Here is a 25816-nt window from a genome sequence, read left to right on the forward strand (position 1 = left end):
CTCCTTAAAGTAACTCAAGTTATGATTGCATTTACATGACATTGTTGAAATGATAAAATCATAATCAGTGTCTGTCAGGGTTTAGGAATGGTAGGGAAGAAAGAAGAGATGGATTATGAAAGTGGACCTCTGTGGTGATGGAGCTGTGTTGCATCTTGATTGAGTGGTAGTTACATGAATGTACCATGTGGTAAGATGGCATTGAACACACCCATTGCATCAGTGTCAGTCTCTTGCTTTGGTATTGTACTATTGTTATATAAAATGTTGCAGTCTGTCTCTGATTAGTCCATCCCAAGGCCTTCCACTGGGGAAAAGTGGGTGAAGGGTACATGAGACTTCTGTACTATCTTTGCAACTTCTTGCCAATCTATAAGTATTTCAAAATAAAAATGTTAAAAATATATTTCAAATCCCCATTGATGCTACTTTAGTCCAAGACTCTCTCCTCTCTCACCTGGGTAGCTGCCACAACATTCTCTTTTCCTGCCATCCATTTTTCATCCTCTCCCAACTTTCCCCCATTAATTCCTTCCCTCCATTTTATCAGAAGTGATCTTTCTAAGACAACAACCTGAACATGCTCTGCCTCCCGGCAAAATCCTCTCCCGAGCTCCCTATTGTCCTTAGGACCTGGCTCCTAAATGGTGCGGTGAGATGCTAATCGGCAAACTCACAGTGCACAGCAGGATGTAACTGCTCAAGGGAAATGAGGGACACTCACATTTCCTGGGCATCACAGAAACCACTAACCTGAGGAAGTCCACGGTTACAACAGCAAAATGCACTACATTCCTGTCAATGGCAGCAGATCTTCGTTAACGTGGGTTTTTGAAACACTGGGTACAATTACAAAGTAGTACCGCAGAGAGTGACGTTGGTGGTATCCGATAGCAAGGTTTGAATGGAGTGACTGTGGTTATTGAAAAAGAAAATGGAAACATTGCTTTCTCTTTAGATTTGCATGTATTGTTTTTCAAATGGCCACAAACTTGTTGGGGCATAAATAGTTCATTGAGTTGTTTGGACCTAACGCGTTAACAGGATTATTAGTATTTCTCTGGTCTTCTGGAATCGTAACTGAGATGTTAAGAACATCTTGAAATAAGGAGTGTGGGTGCCATGCCCCCAGGATAAAGTTCCAAGTCTTTCATCTCACCTACACAGGGCTCCAGGACCTGACCCCCACTGACTTTTCTGACTTGCATGCTAACATTTTCTCTGCCTGTCACTTACACTGAATTACTTGTGGGCCCACAACAAGTGTGCCCCTTTCTGGACACCACTTCAAAACCCCATACATACACACACACGCACCGATGCCCTCATGCACGCACGCACACACACCCCTCTACCCTCCTTTGCCTAACTTCTACTCTCCAGATCTCAGTTTACAAGAGCCCTGCTTCTCGGAGGCCTTCCTTAATCTTGCAACATCAACTTCAGTGCCTCTCCCACTGTTACTCCTATTGCTCTTCTTTCCCAGCAGCCCTCACATGAGGAAAAATCTGACTGCTTGTTGTCTGTCTCTTCCCAGCTGCCCACCAGTGCTCCCACAGGCACAGATCTGCAATGCTTCAGAGTCACCAGAGGCCAACCTAGTTCCTGAACATGGGACAGACTCAACAAATATTTGTCAAATTAATGCACAGGTGAGCAATTCCTTCCCAAACAGGCAATCCCAAACCATTCAGCAGTGCAGACTTCCCCGTCTTTTGTCACCTCCTCCTCTCTCACGCTCACCACACTCCCCATCAGTGTGGTATAAAACCGGGTGTCATGCTAGAGCCACACAGAGGCTGTCACGAGTGCCCAGAGATGGAGGCTGCCCTTTGCTGGCCTTCTCTGACCAACAAGCCTGCAAACCTAGAAGAAGCAGTTACCCACCCACTCTCCTGCCACACAAACACATCCCACTGTGAAATGCTGCTGATTCCTGGAAGGTGCTTGGGTGAAAAACCACCCCTGAGGGACCAGTGTCTCCTTGAGCATCACACATCCGACACAACCTGGCGGGCACTGTGCCACAGGGATGGGAAGATGAGATGTCACAGACTGCTCCCACCACCTGGGCTGAGCAATAAATGAGATGCCTGCAAATCAAGGGACGTGAACTGTTTACATGAATCAGTGCGTGCTGACAGGTTAAGGCCTTGCTAGTGCACACACACACCTCTGGGTTCCTGCCACACATGCATCTGGGCACCAGAAACCTTTCTCCTGTTGGTCCTCTTCCTCTATCATTCCTCCTAACAAGTGTCCTTTTAGTCTAAAAATGCAGCATAGGCTGTCTTCGTAAGGCACCTAAGCTATAGCACACAGGCTCAGCACCCATCCTGTCCTTGGAGGTCTCCTGTAAGCCTCAGAGCCCCCGTGGCTGAATTTCAAGGCATCAGTGCTTGACATACTTGTTTTGGCTACCAGTCCTCAAGCACTTGCTCTGTGCTAAATGGGGTCATACATTATCTTCTGAAATATTCACAACTGTGGAGTGTACCCCGATTTTGCAGATGCAGAAACTGAGGCTCAGAAAGTTTAAGTCATGTAGCCAGGATCTCCTGAGTGGGAAATGGCAGAGTCAGGATTCAAACCAAGGCCTGCCTGAGTCAGAAGCCTGGCTCTTCAAAACTCAGCTAGAGCGACTGTTTTAGGATTCACAAAAGTTTAGATCCTGGCCTGCACGTTTCCACCAAGGTTTGCAGAGAGAAGTCAGGAGGAGATAAAGGGTGGGACTCAAAACCTTCCTCCAAGCCAGGCTGGGCATCCACTGCTAGTGAGACCCAGTAATTCTTATGCCCAAAGGAAGGCCTTGAGAGATGAAGACATTGCCTGGAGGCAGAAGTTTCGCATTCCGGTTCCTTTCACCAAGAGAGAGAAAGATATCCAGCAGCCCTGCACCTCTATGTAAGAAAATGTGTCCTGCAACAGGCACCAAGAAGGGACCTGGGCAGGTAGGGCCGGATGCAGCCCAGACAGAGAGCTGCCTGACTGGCAGGTCCGAAGAGGCTCTATTGGCGGCACTGAGTGGTACTTGGGAGTTAATGAACTCCAACTTTATTGCCTTTGTCTTGGCTCCAGCACTCCCTTCCTCTCCCTTGAATTACTGCCACCGCCTTTGAACCTTTCTTACTCCCTTCCACACATTGCTCAGGCTGCAGCAAGAGCCATGTTTTCTAATTGTATACCGCACCATGCCTGTCTTGCGTTTGAGACTCTCCACAGTTTTCCTGTCACTCAATCAGGCAAGGTGCAGGTTCTCACTTGCTTAAACTGAACCCGTGGCAAGCTCTGCTAACCCAGCTGCTGAAAAAAACCACAAGAAAGACTCACCATCGGTGTTTTTCACACTGAAAGGCCCACCCTATTAGTGGAGGCTGAAGTCAATTTAGCTGGAAGGTATCAGCATTTAAAAAAATAATCAGAAAGGAACAGATTGCAATAGAATAGAAAACATCAGGATGCATCACGTACAAGATAAGTATTTCTTTTCCAGGAACTTTCATTTTAATCACATGTGTTTACCTGTAGGTTTATTGAGTGTCAATGTGAAATATATTTTTTTAGCGTGAGTTAGGGTCAAGAAATGGAAAACAAAAGACACTGCTCCAAATAGCTGTCTAGTAATCTTCTGACAATTAACTAGAGTTTGAAGATTGGTTGAAATCAATTTGCCATCCCAACTTCCCATCACTGCTGGTTCCAAGCTCTATCCAGTCTAAGTCCTACAACATTGCTACTCAAAATACACATACACACACAACAAGCTTATAATTTCTGGCTTTATTCTGCCTCCTTACCTTTGTAGGTGCTACTCCAGCCCTGCTCTTCTCCTCAGTGTCTTCTCATTGGATCCTAATCCTCCTTGAAGACTGAACCCAATACCCCTTCCTCCAGGATGCCTTCCTGGACTTGTCTCATCCTTCCATCTGCCCCCACCTTCAGGATCCCAATGCTAGGGGAAGCTCCCCTCTGCCACACAAACATGGCCCCTGGGGTTTCACTCCATCTGGGAACTTAGCACAGACACTGTGGTTATCTGCCTTTCAGTCAGTTTTCCCCAGGATATCATGAATTCCTGGAGGGCAGGAATCATGGTTTTCCTCTTCCGATCCCCAGGGAACAGTGCAGATCCTGGGCAGGGGGAGTCTGGAGATCAGTAAACAGGTTTTGAAGGAATGAGTAAGCTGCAGGTACCCCAGATCATGGACCCAGTCCCTCTCATCCTTCCTTGGCCAAGATTTGGAGTACAGCATCAGAAGCCCCAGGAGCTTGTCTCCATTCTCCTCCAGATTTTCCCAGTTATAACCATAGCCATATTCTGTGTCAGTGTAGAGACACAGTGTCAGTCAGTCTGGTGTACGCTGACCCATTTTCAGACACTGCTCCCGACTAATGCTGGACAATTGCTCTACGGCCCCTGCAACAAACTAAGGTTTGCAGCTCACGAACGTCAGTTCGGTAACGCTCTGAGAGCAAAGAGGTAAAGTATTGCAAAGGTACCAATTTGGCAGCAATAAAGCCATCGTTCTTGGAAGTGGAGGGCCAATTGTAAATAATCAACATGGAAGATTATCTTTGAATTGACACCAAGTGGCCCATTTGCTGAATGTCCCTCGCCATCCTTCTCAATTCAGGAAGACCTTGGTCAGAAATTTGGATTAAATTAAAGATAAGGTAGGAAGAGGGTCGAGGGCATCAGCTCTCACCAGTGATGCCGACCTGACCTGTAAGTGGCTGAAATTGACAACTATAAGCATGGGACATTGTCCCATTCTCACAGTCTTTTGAGCCCACTGGGTATTCTCTATAAGGAATACAAAGTACCTGTGAACACACTTGGTCCAAGCTGGCCTGTAATGATGCAGATCATGTGTATCAGACCCTAACAATGGAGCCTAAGCATCTTACTTCCTAAGGCCTACTGTAGTCAGAGGAGAAACCCACCATGCCCTGGAGGAATGGAGACTGGTTTTGCTGGAGTAGAGAACCAGTTTCCCTAAACCCCTGCCTCTCTGCAGCAAGAAGCAAAAATTGATTCATCTTTCTTAATTATTCCCCTTCCGACTGCCATCCTGGTCAAGGCCACATCTGATAACACGGAAAATCACTTTCCCTTTGGTCCTGCAGCCAGACCCTCTGGGAACCCAGCCATTACTCTCATGCCTGTATTTCAACCATTCCAACTCAAACTCACCAAGTCCAAAATGTAACACCATGGATTCTAATATCCTTCCCTGACCCCTTTTCCTTTTTTCCAAAAATACTTGCTCCAGAGCAGTTTCTGGAGGGGAGCCATGTAACTCTTTGCTGCAGACAGCTGGCCGTGCATGTGGGACATCTATCCCAGACCTCTACTTACTAGATGCCAAGTAGCACCCTGCCCCTCACCGTCACAACCAATTTGACAACCAAAAACATCCCCCAGGTATTTCCAAATGCCCCTTTAGTGAGCAACATCGCCCTCGATTGACAACCACTGCCCTAGGTCAGTGGCTCTCATATTTGATCCTAGACCAATGCAAGCCAAATATCTGAAGAAGGACCCAGGCACTGGTATTTTTTAAAAGCTTTGCAGGTGGTTCTAATGTACAGCCACTTCTTTGTATATTGAATCCAGATCTTACCTTTCCCATCAGCAGTGGTTCTGGCCTCTATTGAAGCTTCTATCCCTATACCACAGGGTAGATACCAGATTTAGGATTAAGAAATAGCAAAGCAGAAATTTAAAAAATGAAAAGGAATTGAGAGAGCGAAAAAAAGGTAAGACTATTCCTTGACACAGCTGCTTATTCCATTCCTTTTCATCATAAACCAGGAGGCAGATATAGACTCAAGCATTCAAAGCAAAAACTCAATGGGTAGGGTGGCGTCCTCAGCAGGTGCCAGGTTCCCAGGTGCTTTGATACAGGCTGGCATCCAGAGATGCAAAACATGAGCTGCCGAAGCCAGGTAGAGCCAGCAGCTCCTTAAACCTGCTCTCCAGAATTCCAACCCCTCTGAGTAGAAGAGGTTGTGTGGTCAAAGAGGTTTGCTCAAATATTGTTAAATAGCCCAGTAAAGATCTTGCAAAGTCCTGTGATCAGCAAGCCTGTGTAACTTTATGTGGTTTCCCAAACATATTTATGTCATTTGGGAGGCAACACAGCACGGGTAGACATGCAGACTCTGGAATCTGCTGGCCAGAGACATATCCTGCTCTGCTCTGAAATCAGCTCTCTTTCCTTGGACAAGTTACATAAATGGAGATGAGAGCATGTCTAATGCACAGGATTACTGTAAGGATCAATCAGGTGGAATAATTTATATATACTATATCCATTCTGGACACTTAGTATATGTTATGCTTCAAAGTTAGCAATTAATTGATCATTATTGTTGTTATTATTTATTTGGCTGGGATTTTTTTTTTCTAGAAAACAGTTTTTAACATCACACCAAACTAGAGTTGCATGCAATATACTTTAAGAAATGCTGACCTAGACTAAATTTCGCCACGATAATAGAAATATGGCCCTTGCATCTTGTGATATCAAAATTCTATCTGGAATCCAGAGACTGGTGGCTTCCCTTCAAGTTCAACCACAAGCATCCACTGGTGCAGTGGTGGACTTCTCTCTCACTACCACTTGTCTGTAAGCTCCTTGAAGGCAGGAATCAGTCTACCTTGTATATTATTGGCTGTCAGGCCCACAGCATCAGGCATACTTAGGCACCCAATTTACACTCTTGAATCGTTCTGGATAAGGACCATATTTCACTCATCTCAGTGGAACCATCCCCTCACTCCCTGGCCCCATTCATTTAGCCAAGTAGCTCTACCGCAAAACCTAGTACAGACAGTTTTTTTGTGAAATATATGAAAGGACCCTCAGGATAGCATATTAGAACTGAGATTCATGCAACTCTGAAATAAATATGCAAGAGAGGTAATTCCACTTGGTTTACCAAGACTTGATTTACATTCAACTTTTAGGCACTTATCTAGGACTCACAGGAAGGTATACCATAAGCCACAAACCACTTGCTCTGCAACCTGCAGGGAAAACCACTCAATATTAAACCACGTCTTGTGGCCACCATGATCAGCATCTCCCCTCTGCCCAGACCCTCCAGAATGAAAGCCTACAAAGGGTACCACAATTCTCCTATTAAATCCACCCTAGAATAATTGCTAAACTTAACAATTACAGACGATCTCAAAGTCCAGGAAAAATAAACAGGAAATAAAACACAAAAATGTGAGAAGCTGAAAGCTTTTCCTTTAAGATTGGGAACAAGACAAGGATGCCCACTTTCCCCACTTCTATTCAACATAGTACTGGAGGTCCTTGCCATGGCTATCACACAACACAAAGAAATAAAAGGCATCCAGATTGGCAAGGAAGAAGTGAAACTGTCCCTGTTTGCAGATGACATGATATTGTACATAAAAAACCCTGAAGAATCCACTCCAAAACTACTAGATGTAATATCTGAATTCAGCAAAGTTGCAGGATTCAAAATTAATATACAGAAATCTGTTGCATTCCTATACACTAATGATGAATTAGCAGAAAGAGAAATCAGGAAAACATTTCCATTCACAATTGCATCAAAAAGAATAAAATACCTAGGAATAAATCTAACCAAGGAAGTGAAAGACTTATACTCTGTAAACTACAAGACACTCATGAGAGAAATTAAAGAAGAAACCAATAAATGGAAACACATCCCATGCTCATGGATAGGAAGAATTAATATTGTCAAAATGGCCATCTTGCCTAAAGCAATATATAGATTCAATACAATCCCTATCAAAATACCAACAGCATTCTTCAATGAACTAGAGCAAATAGTTTTAAAATTCATGCAGAACCACAAAAGACCTGAATAGCTGAAGCAATCCTGAGAAGGAAGAATAAAAGGAGGGGGATTACACTCCCTCACTTCAAGCTCAACCACAAAGCCACAGTAATCAAGACAATTCGGTACTGACACAAGAACAGAGCCATAGACCAATGGAACAGACTAGAGAGCCCAGATACAAAGCCAAGCATATATGGTCAATTAATATATACGATAAAGGAGCCATGGATATATAAGGGGGAAATGAAAGCCTCTTCAACAACTGGTGTTGGCAAACCCCATACACAAAAGTAAACTCAAAATGGATCAAAGACCAGAATGTAAGTCATGAAACAATAAAACTCTTAGAAGAAAACATAGGTAAAAAACCCTTGAATATAAACATGAGCAATTTTGCCTGAATGCATCCCTTGGGGCAAGGGAAACAAAATAAAAAATGAACAAATGGGACTACATCATGCTGAAAAGCTTCTGTACAGCAAAGGACACCATCAGCAGAACAAAAAGGCATCTTACAGTATGGGAGAATATATTTGTAAATGACATATCTGACAAGAGGTTAACATCCAAAATACATAAAGAACTCACATGCCTCAACACCCAAAAAGCAAATAACCCGATTAAAAAATGGACAGAGGATATGAACAGACAAGACACTTCTCCAAAGAAGAAATTCAGATGGCCAACAGGCACACGAAAAGATGATCCACATTGCTAATTATCAGGGAAATGCAAATTAAAAACACAATGAGATATCACCTCACACCAGTTAGGATGGCCAACATAGAAAAGACTAGAAAAAACAACAAATGCTAGCAAGGGTGTGGAGAAAGGGGAACCCTCCTACATTGCTGGTGGGAATGTAAACTAGTTCAACCATTGTGGAAAGCAGTATGGAGGTTCCTCAAAAAACTCAAAATAGAAACACCATTTGACCCAGGAATTTCACTCCTAGGAATTTACCCTAAGAATGCAGCAGCCCAGTTTGAAAAAGACAGATGCACCCCTATGTTTATCGCAGCACTATTTACAATAGCCAAGAAATGGAAGCAACCTAAGTGTCCATCAGTAGATGAATGGATAAAGAAGATGTGGTACATACACACAATGGAATATTATTCAGCCATAAGAAAAAAACAAATCCTACCATTTGCAACAACATGGATGGAGCTAGAGGGTATTATACTCAGTGAAATAAGCCAGGCAGAGAAAGACAAGTACCAAATGATATCACTCATCTGTGGAGCATAAGAAGAAAGCAAAAACTGAAGGAACAAAACAGCAGCAGACTCACAGAACCCAATAATGGACTAACAGCTACCAAAGGGAAAGGGACTGGGGAGGGTGGGTGGGAAGGGAGGGAGAAGGGGAATAAGGGGCATTACGATTAGCACACATAACATAGTGGGGAGGAGGGGACAGGGAAGGCAGTATAGCACAGAGAAGACAAGTAGTGACTCTATAGCATCTTAGTACACTGATGGACAGTGACTGTAATGGGGTATATAGGGGGGGGACTTGATAATGGGGGGAATCTAGTGACCACAATGTTGCTCATGTGATTTTATATTAATGATACCAAACAGAAAAATTTTAATAAAAAACACACACACACAAAAATGCTGTGGTAACATTAGGAAACACCTTTGGGCTAAACTGAATTTTAAATTATATTAAGAAAAAAAGAAATAATTTCTAGTACTGCAGTCAGCCCTCCAAGATGGAAGGAACTGGAATGTATGCAACTCCTGTAAAATTCTACACACTAGATATTCGATACCTGTGTTATTTTTCACCACAGCCACACAAGGCATTTAAAAGTATGTCCATTTTACAGATGAGGAAACTGACCCTTACGGAGGTTGCAACTTGCCTGTGGTCAAAGGAAATCTCTCATTACTTGGTAATAAATCAGGTAACTAAAAACTGGAAAGAGGCATGACAGCATAGAGTTAAGGGCTCAAGTGCAGAGTGTAAGAGGCCTGCTTTGAGTTCCCTGCACTGCAAACTTTCTAGATATGTGACGTGGACAATGTGCTTAGTCTCCTGGTACCTTAGTTTTCTCATTCATAATATAGGCAATAATAGTATTTCCCTCACAGATTTAATTATTAATATATGTATGGGCTTAACAGAAAGTGAAACATCAATCATAGTGTTAAAATGATGATTTAGAACCTTGGTGGAAAAAAATGTGGATTCCAGATATAAGAAAATTAAAATTTTACAAAGCATTGTCATGCCAACTGTCTCTCATTTGACCTAGTAAGGAAGCAGACATCATTATCCCTTTCTGTGGAAGAGAAAATTGAGTATCTGAGCAGTTATTTATTCATTCCTATCCGAAGAATGTTCACTGTTCACTCCTGACTCTTGTTTTTCTCTACCCTCCACCCCCAACCCTGAACTTGGTGGAGGAGGGGGTAGACACTGTGGCTTGTGTGTGCAGGGGGGAAGGGGGAAGGTTCATTTTATCAATTTTTCTCTTTGTCAGGTCTGTATCATCAAATCATAGCACAGCTTATAGCATATGACTGGTGTTCAATTCTACATGAATGGATGCATGAATGAATGAATGATGCATGGAAGAATTTGCCCCAGATGAGAAAGCTGGAAAGTGGCTCCAAAATAAACAGAATCTGAGTCTCTTAGACTCCAAGTCCAGAGTCCTCTCTGCTGCCCCATGCTATATTTTCAAATGACAGTATTTTGTGGAATCACAGAATTTCAGAAAAGATAAAGACCTTGGAGACCACATTACTAACACTCCCATTTTACAGCTGAGGAAGCAGAAGCTGGAAGAAGTGCCATTAATTGGTCAAAACCACGCATCCAGGAGTTAGGCAAGCTGGGCCAGCCCTCAGGCGCCTTGGCTTCAAGATCAATGCTGCGGCTGCTGCACCGTGGCAGATTCAAACAGAAAACTCCCTCGGCTTCTGAGAGTCAGCTTAGACTTGTGAGTGTCAGTGTGGGCCTCGTGCATGCAGACTACTGCTTGTGCACACACTCTTGCTTGTCTTGTGAAGCAACATGAGAGAAGGCTTCCGCTGGGATTTCATTTGAAAGGTTCTCATCGTTGCCAGTGGCAATGACCCCCCACCATGTTCTATGAGCTGAAACCAGCCTCTGTGCATATGCACGAAGAAGGAGATGGCCATAACCCACTGAAGTGAGGCGAGGAGACTTCCTCTCAGTTTCTTTCTAAACCTGGGAAGGAAGGAATCCCAGATCACCCTGGGTTCTGCCTGGATACAGGAAAGGGAGTCAGGGGGTGTGGGGGGAGGTCAAAGTTTGAGGTCTAGGACATTTCAAATAGGCCGGCTCTCTAGCATAAGATAATATGGCACAATCCTGTAGTAAAGCCTTTCATTCATGATGTAAATGCCCAGTTTTTAATGTGCTAGGTCTATGTTAGCACACAGGAAGTCACACAGGAAATTATCAGTGGATATGCTTTAGTGGTTCAACATGTTTACTGTTTGCATGTGCAACATGTAAAAAGAAAATGTCAGTTGACAACTGCCAGGATGAACATGTCCTGGGTGGCTTCTGCTGTGGCCTGAATCTGGCCTGGATGCACACACATGTCTCTGGGTGTCTATCTGCATGCATGTCCATGTGAAGATAACTTAATCTTTGCACATAATAGGCTCCAAATCAATGTTTATGATATCAATGATCTCCCAGTTATGAATAAAACGAACATGGTCCCTGCTCTCATAGGAGAGACTTTTTTCTTTGTAACACTTATTACATGTGTGTGTGCACATACACATATGTTTAATTAACATCAGTCTCTCCTATGAGAGCAGGGACCATGTTTGTTTTATTCATCATTGTATCATCTTCCCCAAACAGAGGGCTGGAACTGTAGCAGGTGCTTAATAATTACTGGAGGATTAAATGAAGGAAGGAAGGAATAACTAGATGGCCAGGGGCCTGATTTCTGGGTTGAACTCCATCATTTAATTAACAGTGTGACTTTGGTTAAATCTTATACTTCATTTTAGAGCTCGAAAGGGTCTTGGAAATGAGCTTGTGGATGACTGCAAACTGTCTTAGCAGTGGAATTCAAAGCAAAGCATACATGAAATCTGAACACAAAAGCAGAAGAAACATACCTTCTCTTGTACAAGAGCTGTGTAAGGCTGGGAATCCTGCCTGATGCCCACCCCCTTTGTCTGTCTTCCCACACTAGAGTGACTATGACTTCTTCAATCAATCCTCAGAATTTTGAAGAGCACAGGGTGAACACCACTGATCTACATCAAGCCTATCACTTGACAGATAAAGAAAGTGGGACCCAGGAGAGAAAGAAGGTTGCCTAACATGCAGCTCCTGGAGAGATGGAGTTAGTAACCAGATGTCTTGCCCCCCGACATGACTAGCAATCTTGCCCTTCTCAGCATCTCTAAGGCCACCCCCAAAACATTTACAAAGTGGTTGTGAGGAAAATGTTTGGAAGAACCCTTCAGAGCTCTGCAACACCCTACATTTGGGCACCACAGTGGGGAAGCCGTGCAGCATAGTGGTTGAAGAGAGGACTTCAGGGTCTGGTAGATAGTGTCTGAACCTGAGTTCCATTCCTTACCAGACAGACAAGCGGGGACAGTGCACTCAATCCTCCCCAAACCTTGAGTTTCCCATCTGTAAAATGCCAAGGAACTGCTCACCTCACTAGGATGTTGTGAGAATTTAATGACACCCCCGCCCCCAGTTCATGGCACATTATAAATGTTCCATTAAAGGTTGCTACTGTAGAATATTCTAGATCTGTGGTTCCACTCAGGATATCCATTTTAGTGTAGGTTACTTCAACAGCAATCACACACATATGCTAATCATCTAAAATGCCCAATAGCTCCCTTATAAAACCCAATTATAGCCATCATTTGTTATATCATTATTTCTTATCTTCAGGCCAACTGATCCTCGGTTGTCTAGTGCAGAGTCAGAAATACGACAGTTGCTAAGAAACATTTATAAACAATGAATGGATGTTGTTACTTCTATGATATTCATTAGTGTGGCTGTGGGCTTATAATCAGACTTTGTTTTCAGTCCAGACTCCATCTTTTTTTGACTACATAACTTAATTCAAGTCACTCATCTCCTGGTCTTTAAAATGGAAATATGAACCCCATTCATCCAACTTTAAAGTGTCCTCAGGAGGCTCAAATGTAAGATAAAGCCACATGTAAAACCAAGAATTTATTGTTGCCTGACTAAACACAGAGTAAGACATTTGGATCTTCACTACTTCTTCTGTTCCCCTAAATCCTGTATCTCAAGCCTGCATGTTTCTCAATATCAGGGATTTTAGTTCTTGGCGTGCTCTGTTGAGTAATCGATGAGCACCCATATTTGGTTTGTACATGTTCACAAATAGCAATGGCTACAGTCTGCAAGAAACTATCTTAAAGATACAAATTTGAAATTAAGTAGATAACTATTATTCTTGGGTATTCTCCCAAGGGGTAGCTCTTTGATTCAATAATTATTATTAATATTTATTATAAAATATTGTTATCAATAATTTTTGAAACTGATATTCTTCTCTTTGGAAAGAAAAAATACCCCTTATTTCTCATTCTTGTGCCTTTTTCCTTTTTTTCCTCACCCCATAGTCATTATCCTTTGTGTTTCTGCTTTTCATCATGCCCAGAGCACCTTTCCCCAGCTACTCTCTGATTATTTGCCACACTCCTAGGCTCCCAGAAAGTGAGACCTCAAACACTCAGTGGGTCAGATTTCAAACTAGGATTTGAATATTCAGAATAGAATCACAGGTCTTTGCAGCTGGTAGAGATTTCATGAATCATTCGTCCTTGTCCACAATGCCACAAAATGTTCAAAGGAGACATGCACATTTTTACATCAAATACATAGAAAACTTAAGACCTGCATCTATGCCTTCCCAGCTGAAGGTCAGGGTTTTCTTCCAATACCAAGTTTCCCAGCTCTCCTATTATAATTGGCCTGGAGGTGTTAGTGTTTACCCCACCTTTCTTGACCTTAAGACAAAGGCTACACCTCTAGACAGTGTGCTGCATTCCCCAACTCATTTAAGTCCACAACACGTAATATGTGTTTATGATATAAGGCAGAACAAAACTCACTCAAGGGACCCAGAAATGAATTATATGTAAGTCCGACCTTCAAAGAATTTCCAGTGAGGTGAGAAAGAAACACAAGAACACACTCTAATTCCAAATGGTTCAAAACCTAAGAGGTGTAAATGTAGAGAGCTGTGGAAATATCAAAGACAGAGTAAATGAGTGGAATGGGAAAATCTAAGATGTCTGCAACTAGGAAAGAACTTTGGGTCAAGTCCTTTTTGGATGACTAGGATTCTAACAGGCCAAGACCCAATTTGGACCTGCTCAAGAAAAGAGGTTGTTCATTGAGTGTCCCTACTTGTTTCTAAGTGTTTGATTATTTTGGGGTAGGATACTGGGTGTGTTAATAGCCTTAACAAAACAACTCTATGTACACCTGATGTGGTTCACTGAAAATTATGTGACTGTGGACACAGATAATCCAGGGTTGGAATCCCCACTCCTACCACTTACTGACTGTGTGACTGTAGGCAAGTAATTTCACCTGCTGAAGATCTGCTACATCAACTGTAAAGTGGAGAGAACAAATAGAATCTACCCCCAATGGTCATTATAAGGTTTAAATGAGATAGTGTAAATGAAGTATTCAGCACCACGCCCAGCATAATAGTAAACACTCAGTAAATATTAGCTATTTGTTCTTTTCCTTGTCATTATTAATCTTTCATGCAAAGTACAAAAAAGAAAAGGGTGGCAATGTGAATAACCACCTGCTGAAATACCATGAATCCCTTGGCCCAGACGCTTTTCCGTACAAGGCCCATACCCATGCCTAAGCCCAAAAAGCACTCTACGTATGCAAGACAAGGAAGGCAAGGACTAGCTTAGCCGAGATCTTACCTGTATATTTTATATCTGGTTGTAAATCCTTGCCGGTGTCTTTCCACAAAGGATAGGTAGCTCCTGGAGTGGTGGAAAGGCCCCCTGTCTGAGATAAGCCAATCAAATTCCTTGGAGACATGTTGGTCTGTCCCAGCCGGTTCCTGGTGGGAGGGCTGCACTGAGATACGGCCCCATACAAACAGGAAGTAGAGGAGCTCAACAAATCTCCAGTTCATGCTTTTCTGCCGGCCTTTTTCCTCTCATTCTTGCTCCATTCTGTGGAGTCCTGAGAAGGAATTTTAAAAAGAGAGAATGGAAGAAAGGAGAAAGCAATGGAGGGGAGAGAGAAAAGGGGGAAAAATTAAACAAAATAAAAGGAAGAGAGAAAGGCAAAGGAAAAGAAAAAATGCTGTTAACATACGTTCATCATATTATTTCCATCAGCAGAGTGTCTTAAGGTTTGCAAAAACCAGTACAGTTTCTGGAGAAGTTATAGATGGAGATCATCTATGGAGATTTGGCCTCATATTCCTGCTTTGCTGTTCACATGTTTTGTGAACATGTACAAACGTCTTAGCCTCTTAGGGATGCAGTTTCCTCATGTGTAAAGCAGACGATGAGCTAGTATCTTCAAAAACAATCTGCCTCTCATTTCAGGTACTCAATAAGTGGGAAGTTATTTCCTCTCCTCTCACATAGACATACCTGCTGGAGTGCACACTTTGCTTCTGCATAATCAGATAAATGCACAAAGTCTTTGGATGGAATGAGTATGACGATCGGGGCTGATGCCTTACAGATGATGAGTCAGTGGAGCTCATTAAGAATCCACTTCTCCAACTCTCGGTGGAATGTCTCTTTCACCCCAAGGAAACACGGCCAGAGAATTCCCCTGTTGATGACTCTGAGCCTCAAGGTCCCCTGGGGTTCAGAAGGGAAACTAAAGGCCAAGGGATTTGGTGAGGTCTTGCCCATCTCTTTTTTGGGAGGTGGCAGCATAGCATGGTGGTGCAATGTTGAAGAAATGCTTTAGACTATGGGAAAACTCAGGTAGAGGTTTTCATGGCAGGAAAGAAGAGAGGCCACAAGAAGCTTTTGGAAAATTTACAAGTAATATTTTTATCATCCCATCATTATTCTATGTACTAGCTGAACAGTGTTTTCTGTCTGTTCCCCACCCTACTTATTCTAGAAAAGTTCACCTTGCTCTATATGGAGAGGTAGTTTTTAATCCGGGGTCCCTCTGTTATAGACAGTATCATTTCAGGCAAGTCATTTAACTTCTCCGGGTCTCAGTTTCCCCCTCTGTAAAATATGCTTAACAATAGCACCCAGTGTGAGAGCAAAATGACCTCAGTTATGTAAAGTGTCCCACCCAGTGCCTGGCATTATGTAAGTGCTCATTAAATGGCATCAATGATGGTGAGGATAAAGATCATGATGAACGTTGACACTGATCATGTCCGCTTATTTCCTGCTGGGATAATCTGTACTCAGATTGTCTCCACTGCCCCCCACAAGCCCTATTCATCCTTCAGTAGCCAGCTGAGATCAGGTCCTCAAAGGTCATTTCCTTTTCCTGCTCCTCTCAAAGTGTTAGTTGTTCCTTTCTTCACTCTGGTTGCTCACTTTACACAACTGTATGTTACTTATCCTTTATTGTACTTTATTTGTTCGTGTATCTGCTTTGCTCACTGGGCGGTGAGCCTTTAACTGGCAAGAACCTTTGAAAGACCATTTCTACACCTGGCTGGAAATGTGTAGCTGTGTGACTCTGGATAGTTATGTCCTCTCTTGATCTCAGATTTTTATGTCTACTATTTACAATGGTGAGGACACAAACATTTTGACAAGTATTTTGGGTAGATGTTAGTCTTCAACCAGAATTCCTCACCTGGCCTTGATAGTGATATGCATACAAGGGCCTATTTGCATAAACAACTGATATTTACCACAGCAGAGCATGGAGTGAGATGCGGAGGTAAGGGGTGGAGCCTAAAGGCCATTCTCTCCTCCCCTCCATTCCTGGTATGTGATTGGTCAGGTGCCCACCAGTCACTAGGGACCTGCCGACAGAGCTCCTCCCCTGGGGAGTGGAGCCAAGCGAGAGGACGGGGAGAGCCGCAGAGGCTGGAGAGGGAGGACTCGGGAGCGCGCCGTGTCAGACTGAGCCGTGAGAAATCAAAGACCCTTTCCCCAACCGCTCACCCTTGCCTGCCTTTGGTCTCACGAGATTCATCGGGAACTTACCACAGGTCGGGAACTGCCTTCCTCCCAGAGCCACAAGTGTAACACCATGTATAAACAAGAACAAATATGGTACCTCATCTGTCTACTCTTCCAGCTGAAAATGGGATGACAGCAAAGCTAAAGTGAAAATCCAAACGAGAGATGTAAACTTCCTACCCGTGTGGGTATTTCCCTCTTGTGGCTCACCTGCACCACTTTAGTATGAGTAGTCACGAGAATCTGCTGGGCACTACAAGCCCCAGCTGTCAGGGGCAAAGGAGAGAGGCACATGAGCAGGGGATGGGTTGGCAGAAGCTGTGGACCGAAGTTTTGTTCAGAACCTAAAACAAAGCCATGCATGCGGAGCACAAAAATGTAACAGGTACAGCTGCAAAACTGTCTGCCGGAGCCCACCTGAGTGGCAAGCAGGAGGCGGAGGCATTTGTTTTGAGATCCCACCGGGGAGCTACAGCACACTTAAATCCCAGCGTGTCACCCATAAAGCCCTCCTGCATGGCTTCTGTGGTGAGTGGGCGCGGGGTGGGAGCTTATAAGAGGCGGCTTGGCTGTTAGACTGTCTGCAAAGAAACGGGGCTCAGAACACTGCAGTTCTCGAAAGTGGAGTGGAGCTATACGTGGAATGGCAGCGTATGTGTGTGTCTGTGTGTGTAAGAGTGAGATATCAGCCTACAGGCCTAGAATCAGCTGAAATTTGAAAAATTTAATCCAGCACTTCCCAAGCGACAGCCATTTTGCACCCCAAAGGACATCATTGTCACGACTGAGGGGCTGCTGCCAGTCCCTAGTGGTTAGATGTCAGGGACGCTGCCAAACATCCTACAGGGCACAGGATGGCCTCCCATGACAAGTTGTATTGGACCCAAAAATGTCAATGGTGCAAAAGGGAAACCCTGCTCTAGTCCAACTCTGTTTACAAGATCATGACCTGAGTGGCCGACTGCGCTAGTCTCATCTTCCAGCTCCTGGTTTTCATTCTGCCACACAGTCGTGGCAGGGCAGAAGGAAGACGTGGCGACTTTGTTATTGGGGCCTGTGATACAATCTACATTTCAGCAAAGAAAGATGATATTTCATGGAAGAAGTCTGAATATATCTCTGTCGCCTGAGAAAAGCACCAGAATCCACAGAGCACTAAAAATGAAAATGAAAGCTTCTATAAGGTGCATTTTAATAGAAAGGGATATTTTCTTGGGCAAGAACAAGAACTAGTGTAGTACATATGTTACTTAAATGTTGTCAAATCATGACAGATGCTATGAATCCTATCCTGTAAACAAGCCCATCTCTGCACCAACCATACTAGAGACTTGAGGTAATAATATAAGGGTCATATGACTGACATTTATTGAGCACCTACAGTGTGCTTGGATCTAAAAAGGTCTGTTCTCTTGGTACTAGCTAGCCAAAGTGCCCAGTACAGACTAGGTGTTAATAAAGGTTTCTTCCACGAGGTGGGTCCAGCTATCCCATTTAACAGATGAATCCCTTGGGACTTAAGACAGTGAACAACTTTCCTAAGCTTACAACTCATAAGTGTGTGCAAGATTTGGTGTCAGCCAAAAAGAAAGGCAAAGCCGTAAAACAATTGGTTGCCTTTATTTGGGGTTCTAGAGATTACAATGCAGGAACATAGATTTGGCAGGAAATTCAAATGAATGCTCCAAATGCATGACCACTTAGGGGTTTCAAAAGCAAAAAGGGGGCTACCATGAGTTGTTTTGAAAGAATTGCTTTTGCCTAAAGCTACTGTAGCCTGCATTTAACTCTACATAACTGGTGGCCAAGGCTGTTCCCTCGGCAAACGGCTACTTTGTCAGAGGTAGCAGATGTTTGTCCAGGATGTTTACGGTTTGGCCAGATGCAAAGTTCAATGTTTTTCTGAGAACAGTTCCAGAGAAGAGGCCACACATAGACCCTATTTCCTTACCTGTCCCCTACTCTATTTTGGTCTATTCTCATTGTCACTGTTAACTCCCTGTTGTCCACATTTACAGATTCAAAATCCTAACCCGTGTATACCTCATTATAAAGCCTGTAGACTTTTCACTATATGAAAAGCACCTGATCCACCCAACCCTCACCCATCCTGGCTGACATTAGATTCTGCTGTCCTGAGATCAAAACATAACAGTGGGAGTGGGGGTGGGGGGTCACGCCCATGAGTGAGGAATTCCAATATGAACTGTGTGGTCATAAATATGATAACAGAAGAAGTCCAGTGGAGGAATGGAGGACACAGAGATTGTTTTCTGGAGGGATCCTACAGAAGAAGTGGTATTTGAGCAGGTCTTTAAATAGCATGAAGGTTTTATTAAGCAGAGCAGACAGCCTTGCTGGGATGAAGTCTTGGTGAGGGAGAGGGCAGAGTGAGGGTCTGTGTGCCCAGGGGAGAGCACAGGACGGCGGACGCTTCAGTGAGAAAACAGTCCACAAGGCATTCGATCACCCGTGTCTCTCTCTCCCCGTCATCATGCAAGTGGATTTCATTTCTGCGCTACTCCCAAAGAGCAAAGCATTGTGGATGCTCGCTAAGTCCATTCATTCATCCATTAACGTACTTAGCTGGAAATTAGAGGACAGAGCAACCAGGGGTCTCGGGGAGCTTATTTTCTACTGGGTTGGGAGGCGTACACACATCAGCAGCAACTGTACGTGAGGGGGAGGGGGAGGTGCGCTCCAGTGAGCCTCAGAGCAGGGAAGACGGGACTGAGCAGGAGAGCGCTGCTTCACATATGAGGTGTTCAGGTAAAGCTTCTCTGATAAAGTGGTTTTTGAGCAGAGACCTGAAGAAGTGTAGGAATGGGCGGTGCTGATGCCTCACAGAAATGTCAGCGGAAGGAAGGGAAAGAGAGAGTGTCAGCGCTGGTTTACATTTCATAGTCAAAGGCAAAGTTGTTTTCCAGTCTCCCGCAAGGAGCTTACAGTTTGGCTGCGATGAATGTCATTTTGGGAAGGAATCAAGCATTAGCTGAGCAGCTACTGTGTACCAGGAACGACACTAGTTACTTTACACGTGTGACCTCGTGGCAACCTCATGACAGGTTACGGTCCCATTTTATAAACATGAGAGGAGAGAAACTAAGGTTTGGAAAGGTTAAGTAACTAGCCCAAAAACACAAAGCTGGCAAATGGCCGAGCTAGAACGGGAGGCTGTGCTGCCCAGTTTGGGAACCGCTGACCACATGTGGCTCCCAGGTCCTTCATGAAATGTGGCTAATCCAACTCAAGATGTGCTGTAAGTACAGAAGACACATCCACTGGATTTCAAAGACTTAATCAGCATAACAAAAATTAAAATAGGTCACTGATGTTTTATATTGGTTACACATTGAAATATTACTATTTTGGATGTAAAGGGTTAAAAATGTTGCAATTCCTCTCACCCGTTCCCTTTCAATTATTTGAATGTGGCCACTAACATTTTAAAATTGCACATCTGGACAGTATTCCATTTTTATTGGACAGTGTACAGCTCGAATGAGCCTTTTCTGCTCTGTGACATTGCCCAGGAAGACCATTCAAACATCCCCACATTTATATCAACATTGGGGGGACCCAACTCATCGCCACCACAACTGTTTTGATTAAACCACTGTCCATTTACTTTCTCCCTTCAAAATTAATTAAATAATCAGACAATAAACGTATCACTAATAAAAACTCCCACACTCAAGAGGTACATCTCCCAGTCCTCATAGCCTATAGACAGCCCTGGATATCTAAGACTGCATTTCAGAACTGCTGTCTTTCCAACAGATTCATCAGTGGAGTTTCCTGCCACTGGGGTTTAGAGCCTGTGAAAGAGAGGCTGGTTCTATTCTGAGTGCTGCCCTTGACCCCCGAGGACCTTCCGTGAGTCACAGGCCGGCTGCAGAGAGGCGCCCTGGCGGACGTGAAGCTGCTGACGCAGGCTGTGGCATCGAGAGCTCGTGGGACCCTTGGCTGACAGCACGTGGGCCCCTCACTGAACCGTGGTATATATAAGCCTGCAGCATTATTAAGGGAGCCAGGTTCATCCCACACAGAGCTCATTCCCTACTGGCAATTATTTACATCCCAGGAGCACAGGCAGGAGAAAGATGAGAGAAGGGCCAGCCAGCCTCAGTGCCACGAAGCTCCTCCTCTACAGCTTTCTGCGTGGATTGCTGGGCATTGCTCACATTCTGGGCCAGAGGATGGGAGGGAATGCCCCCTCCAATCCACCCTTGGGGGCCTTGGGGCTGATTCCCATATCTGAGGTCACCCACAGTGCCTCCCCACAGAGCCTGGGTCAGCCTGATGACTTCATCCAGGCTTCGATTTCTAAACCTCCATCTCCAGATAAGACTTCCCACAAAAGATACAAACCTACAAAGCTGGGATGACTGTTAACAGGCAGTAAATCCCTCTGTGCCTCAGTTTCCTCATCTGTTAAATACAGGCGAAGATAAGACCATGAGTACTTCTCAGGAATTCGATAATAGGATTTTAAATACAACTATTATAGTATTGGTTTCCGACAAAGCCCAAGACAATAGATATATTCTGAAAAGAGGTTCATGACCACTGTCCAGGGCTTACCAGAAAGGTGGCCAAAATGCATTTTGGGCATTCTTAACCTCTCACCCCCATCGCGGCACAGAGTCAGATGCTGGGGTCAAGCGCGGCATTAGAATGAAAGCTGACAGTGTGTGTGAATCCTCTCATCCCCCACCACGAACGACTCAGCGGGAGAGTCCGGCAGAAGCCTCTCACCTCAAGCTTCCACAAGACCATCCTGGAACAAGACAGATGCCCCCAGGAAGTTGAGGCAACATGGTGGATCACTGCCTGGTTCACACCGGAGAAATCTCAAAAAATATTTCTAAAATGGGAAATCTGAAGACGGACAGGCTGAAACCTGGTGGCGGAGAAGGAGCTTCTGCAACGTGGGAGGTAACAGTGTAAAAGGAGTGAGTCCCCCACGGATCAGAGGTGGGCCACATGCAAAGAAAGTGAGGACAGGATGATCTAGACACATCCTGACCTGGAGGCAGAGGGGTGCCAGCAAAAGGAAACCGGAACTGCCCTGTTGTTTACCAAGGGTCCCAGGAACGAGTGGCCAGCAAGCAGCGGAAAAGAGACACATTTTCCTTCATCAGAGGAATCACACGGAAGCGACCCGAGAGAAGGAAGCTCCAGATACGCCCAAGAATCCTGCATGTAGCACTCAACACCAGCCGAGCCCTCAGAGCACCACCACTAAGTTGTCAGAAAAGTACTAGTCAAGGAAGACTATCGCTCCCTCCTCACTTCTCTATCCTGGACCAAACCCTGCACCCTGGGGAAGTCAAGATCAAGGTCAGTAAGACGAAAGAGAGGGCGCCAAACTGTACGTTGGGGAAAGACAGGAGAATCTGGAGGAAGAGTGAAGTTTGTGCTTTAAGTAAACTTTGATTTATTTGTTATACTATGATGAACTGGACACATTAATTACTGAACCAAAACTGTATATGAGGAATAGAGGGGAGCAGAAAAATGCTTGAATGTAACCTGAAAAAAATTATGGACTTGCCTTAACTTTCATCCAAGTGTCAGGGGAAACCTGATCTGAGAGTACATTTAAACAAAGGGAGACAAGAATCAAGTTGTTGTTTTGCTGATGTCTATGAAATCCTGTTTGATCGAAATAAAGATTACCCTCAAGTCAGGGCCCAGCTCGGTGTAAAATTCCAATAACATCTAATTAGAATTCACTGACCATGATACACAAAACTAGAGAAGATGTCAGAACTTCTAATGTACATGTTTATTATTTACTTTCAACACTCAGCTCAAATATCAGATAGTCACCAGTGACCAATGGCACTAGAGTTAAGAGTGAGAACCCAGCAGCAAGGAGAGCCGGTTCTATCTGTCCTTCACTTTCAGTGTATTGTGATGTCTTGGGTTTACCTGTGCCTAGTGATAGGGAGTTCAAAGTCATCTGATTTAACTAAAACAACTCTCACAAAATATGCATGTGGCTTAAAAAGAAACTATAGATTGACAATAATAATCAACGTGAGCAAGAAAAATGGCGGAACACCAACCATATTACAACGCCAAACCAAAACAATGAGGATCTCATCAGATTTGTCAACAACTGGCCAAAATATTTCAAGATGATCAAGAGAACTAAGTAAAATGTGGATTTACATATGCTTTTCTTAACGTTGACCCTTGCTCCAAGTGAACATTGAACCTTGGGGAATTGTGACATTAGCTAATGAAGGTATTACGTGTACATAATTTATGGATGTACATTTGCAGAGAAGCGTATAGTCAAAAATTTCTACTAATATTATGGGTGTGACTGTAAAAATGTCTAGAAGCCACTGGAATGAGTGTTCATTATAATTTGTGTATTTTATATTATGATTTTCAGCCACATAATCAACATCTCTAGGAAATCCAATAGGCGTCTCAACACAAAGTATCTCAAACTAAAGCCACCATTACTCTCAAATTTCCCCTTCTCCTGGCACCCCCTACTCAAGTGAACCACACAGTCTCCCAAATCACGCCTTGTAGAAGCCTAAGACTTTTCCTAAATTCCTCCTGCATCGTGTTCCACCACATCCACCACCACCACCCCCTCCACCTCCTGTCAATCTACTTTGTTTTCATATTCATCTACTTCTCTTGACAACGTTGTCCTTCTCCTGTCTTCCCTGTAAACTTCAGTGTGATCCTACGCCCTCTTCTCTCCCCTTTATACACATTTCCAAGCTCGTTCCCTCTTGGTGTCTGTCATTCAACCACTGGTTCTCTCCACGTGGACCATTACACTTCCTGCTTGTCATGTTGCTTCATGTACCCCCTGCCACCTCCATCCTTACACTAGTCTAGTTGCCAGAGAGATTTTTCTAAATACAGATGTGGCCATGATACTCCCCTAATTAAACAGACTCAACAATTCCCTGTTGATTGCCTGACCTCTGAGTCTTGCATTCAACAATGTTTATGATCCTTTATATACTCATCTTTTCCTACTTTCACTTTCTCACATCCCACCCTCATTTCACCCTGCTCTCTGCACTCTCGCCCCAGTTGCACTGACTGATCACACTAAACTTCCATGCCTCTCTGCCTTGCTTACGCTATTCCCTCTTTCTTCAATGTCCATCCCCACTTCCCAACATTACAACAGGCTATCCATGCTTCACATTAATTTTAAACTCATCAGGAAGGGTGGACAAAAGACTACTGCACACCTACTATGTGCTAGATATTATGCCAGACTCTTTCTTGTGCTCCAGGACATTAAATCCACAGGACAGCACTGGTTCCATTTTGCAGATGATAAAACTAAGACTCTTCTTAAAAAATATGGTTTTTTTTTCCAGGTCACACTATTTAAAAATGCAGAATTCAATTTTAACCTATGCCAGTTCTAAGTTCTATGATTTAGTGCTTTAACAGACGAAGTGATGAAATTGCATCATCCTTCATTGTAGTTTTCCTGTTTTGACGATCATGACCAACCACAAATTAACTGTAAAATGTGAATGAAGAGAATAGCTGATAAGTCAAATTGAGGTGTGAAACTTCTGGAAATGTCAAATCTAGGGAAGGCAGGGCAATCTGAAAGAAAACTGAAATATGTAGAGTATTTATTTTTGTGATTTTGGGGGATCCTAAATACTATTGTTTTAATTAACAGTATAAGTACAGGATAGGTAAGGCATCCTTTTCTTCATAAATATTTCATTTAGAGCCATGTGTAGGAAAATGAAGATCTAAATTCAGGGAAACTGCTTTTTTAAGCTTTTCCTCAGAATTAACAGCAGTCTCTGCAGGAGATCTTTCAAAATGGAAAGTGAAATTAACATTTTGCAATGTCTTTTCTGGACCAATCTGGTAACATTCAATACATATTTGTTGAGTCCCTACAATTTTAATTAGGTCTCACGGTCCACAGTAGGAGAAACAGGTGATTTAAACAGAATGTAAGAGGACAAAGACAGGGTTTGCTCTGTGTTCTGTGGAGCAGAGAGCCCCAAGCTAGGGTCTCTGAGAATGCGTCCTGGGGATGACATCCAAGGGAAGCCATGGAAGATTAAAAGCCATCTGGGAGGCAACAAATGCGGGCCCTGCATTCAGGCCAAGAGAGAAGAATGGGGAGGGTGCTGTGAGGATAAGATCGATAATATTTCAAAGTTACTGCAATGGGAATTTTGAAGCAGGGAGTGGCACTTATTTTATAGTCATATCTTTACACCTGACTAGCAGTTTATTGAGAAACTCTCCTCCTGTGTATGCCCTGAATCTGGAACCAATCAAATAATAGGCCCTAAATCAGTTGTTTATTGAAAGAATGAACTGAACAAATCAAGAATTGGGATTAGCCCTGTGGAACCACTGGGAGCCATTGAAGTCTTCTGGACAGAGGAGTTGTACATTAGACTTTCATTTTATGAGGATCACTCCAACTAGGGGTAGTGGATAGAATTAAGAAGGACAAGGACAAATCTGAGGAAGCTATCACAACAGTCTAGTTTACCTATGGCCTGAACATGATATCTCATATTTCATAGAAAGTTAAAACAATAAATAAAAGAGAGAGGCAAAATTACTGAGACTTGGTGACTGGGTTGGTGGGATGGGGAAAGAAAAGATGTCTGTGATGACTCCTAGGTCTAGTTTGATGATTAGGTTGATGATGGTATCATTCATGAAATAAACAATAAGGAAAAAGGAATTGATATAGAGTGAATGATGAAAAGTTCCCTCTTGGACCTGTTGAGTTTGAGGTACCCAACATTCATGGCAGAATTTGC

General features: G+C 43.5%; 1 protein-coding gene across 1 annotated transcript in view; it reads right to left on the reverse strand.

Moving 5' to 3' along the window:
- The window catches only part of BRINP1 (BMP/retinoic acid inducible neural specific 1), a 173030-nt gene that overhangs the window by 112300 nt on the left and 34914 nt on the right, over positions 1-25816 (reverse strand). The window contains exon 2 of the mRNA XM_036915504.2: positions 14805-15072. Coding sequence (XP_036771399.1) covers positions 14805-15022 — 218 coding nt within the window. The 5' untranslated portion in view covers positions 15023-15072. The remainder of the gene's footprint in view (positions 1-14804; positions 15073-25816) is intronic.

Source organism: Manis pentadactyla, chromosome 3, assembly GCF_030020395.1.
Source record: "Manis pentadactyla isolate mManPen7 chromosome 3, mManPen7.hap1, whole genome shotgun sequence".
NCBI lineage: Eukaryota > Metazoa > Chordata > Mammalia > Pholidota > Manidae > Manis > Manis pentadactyla.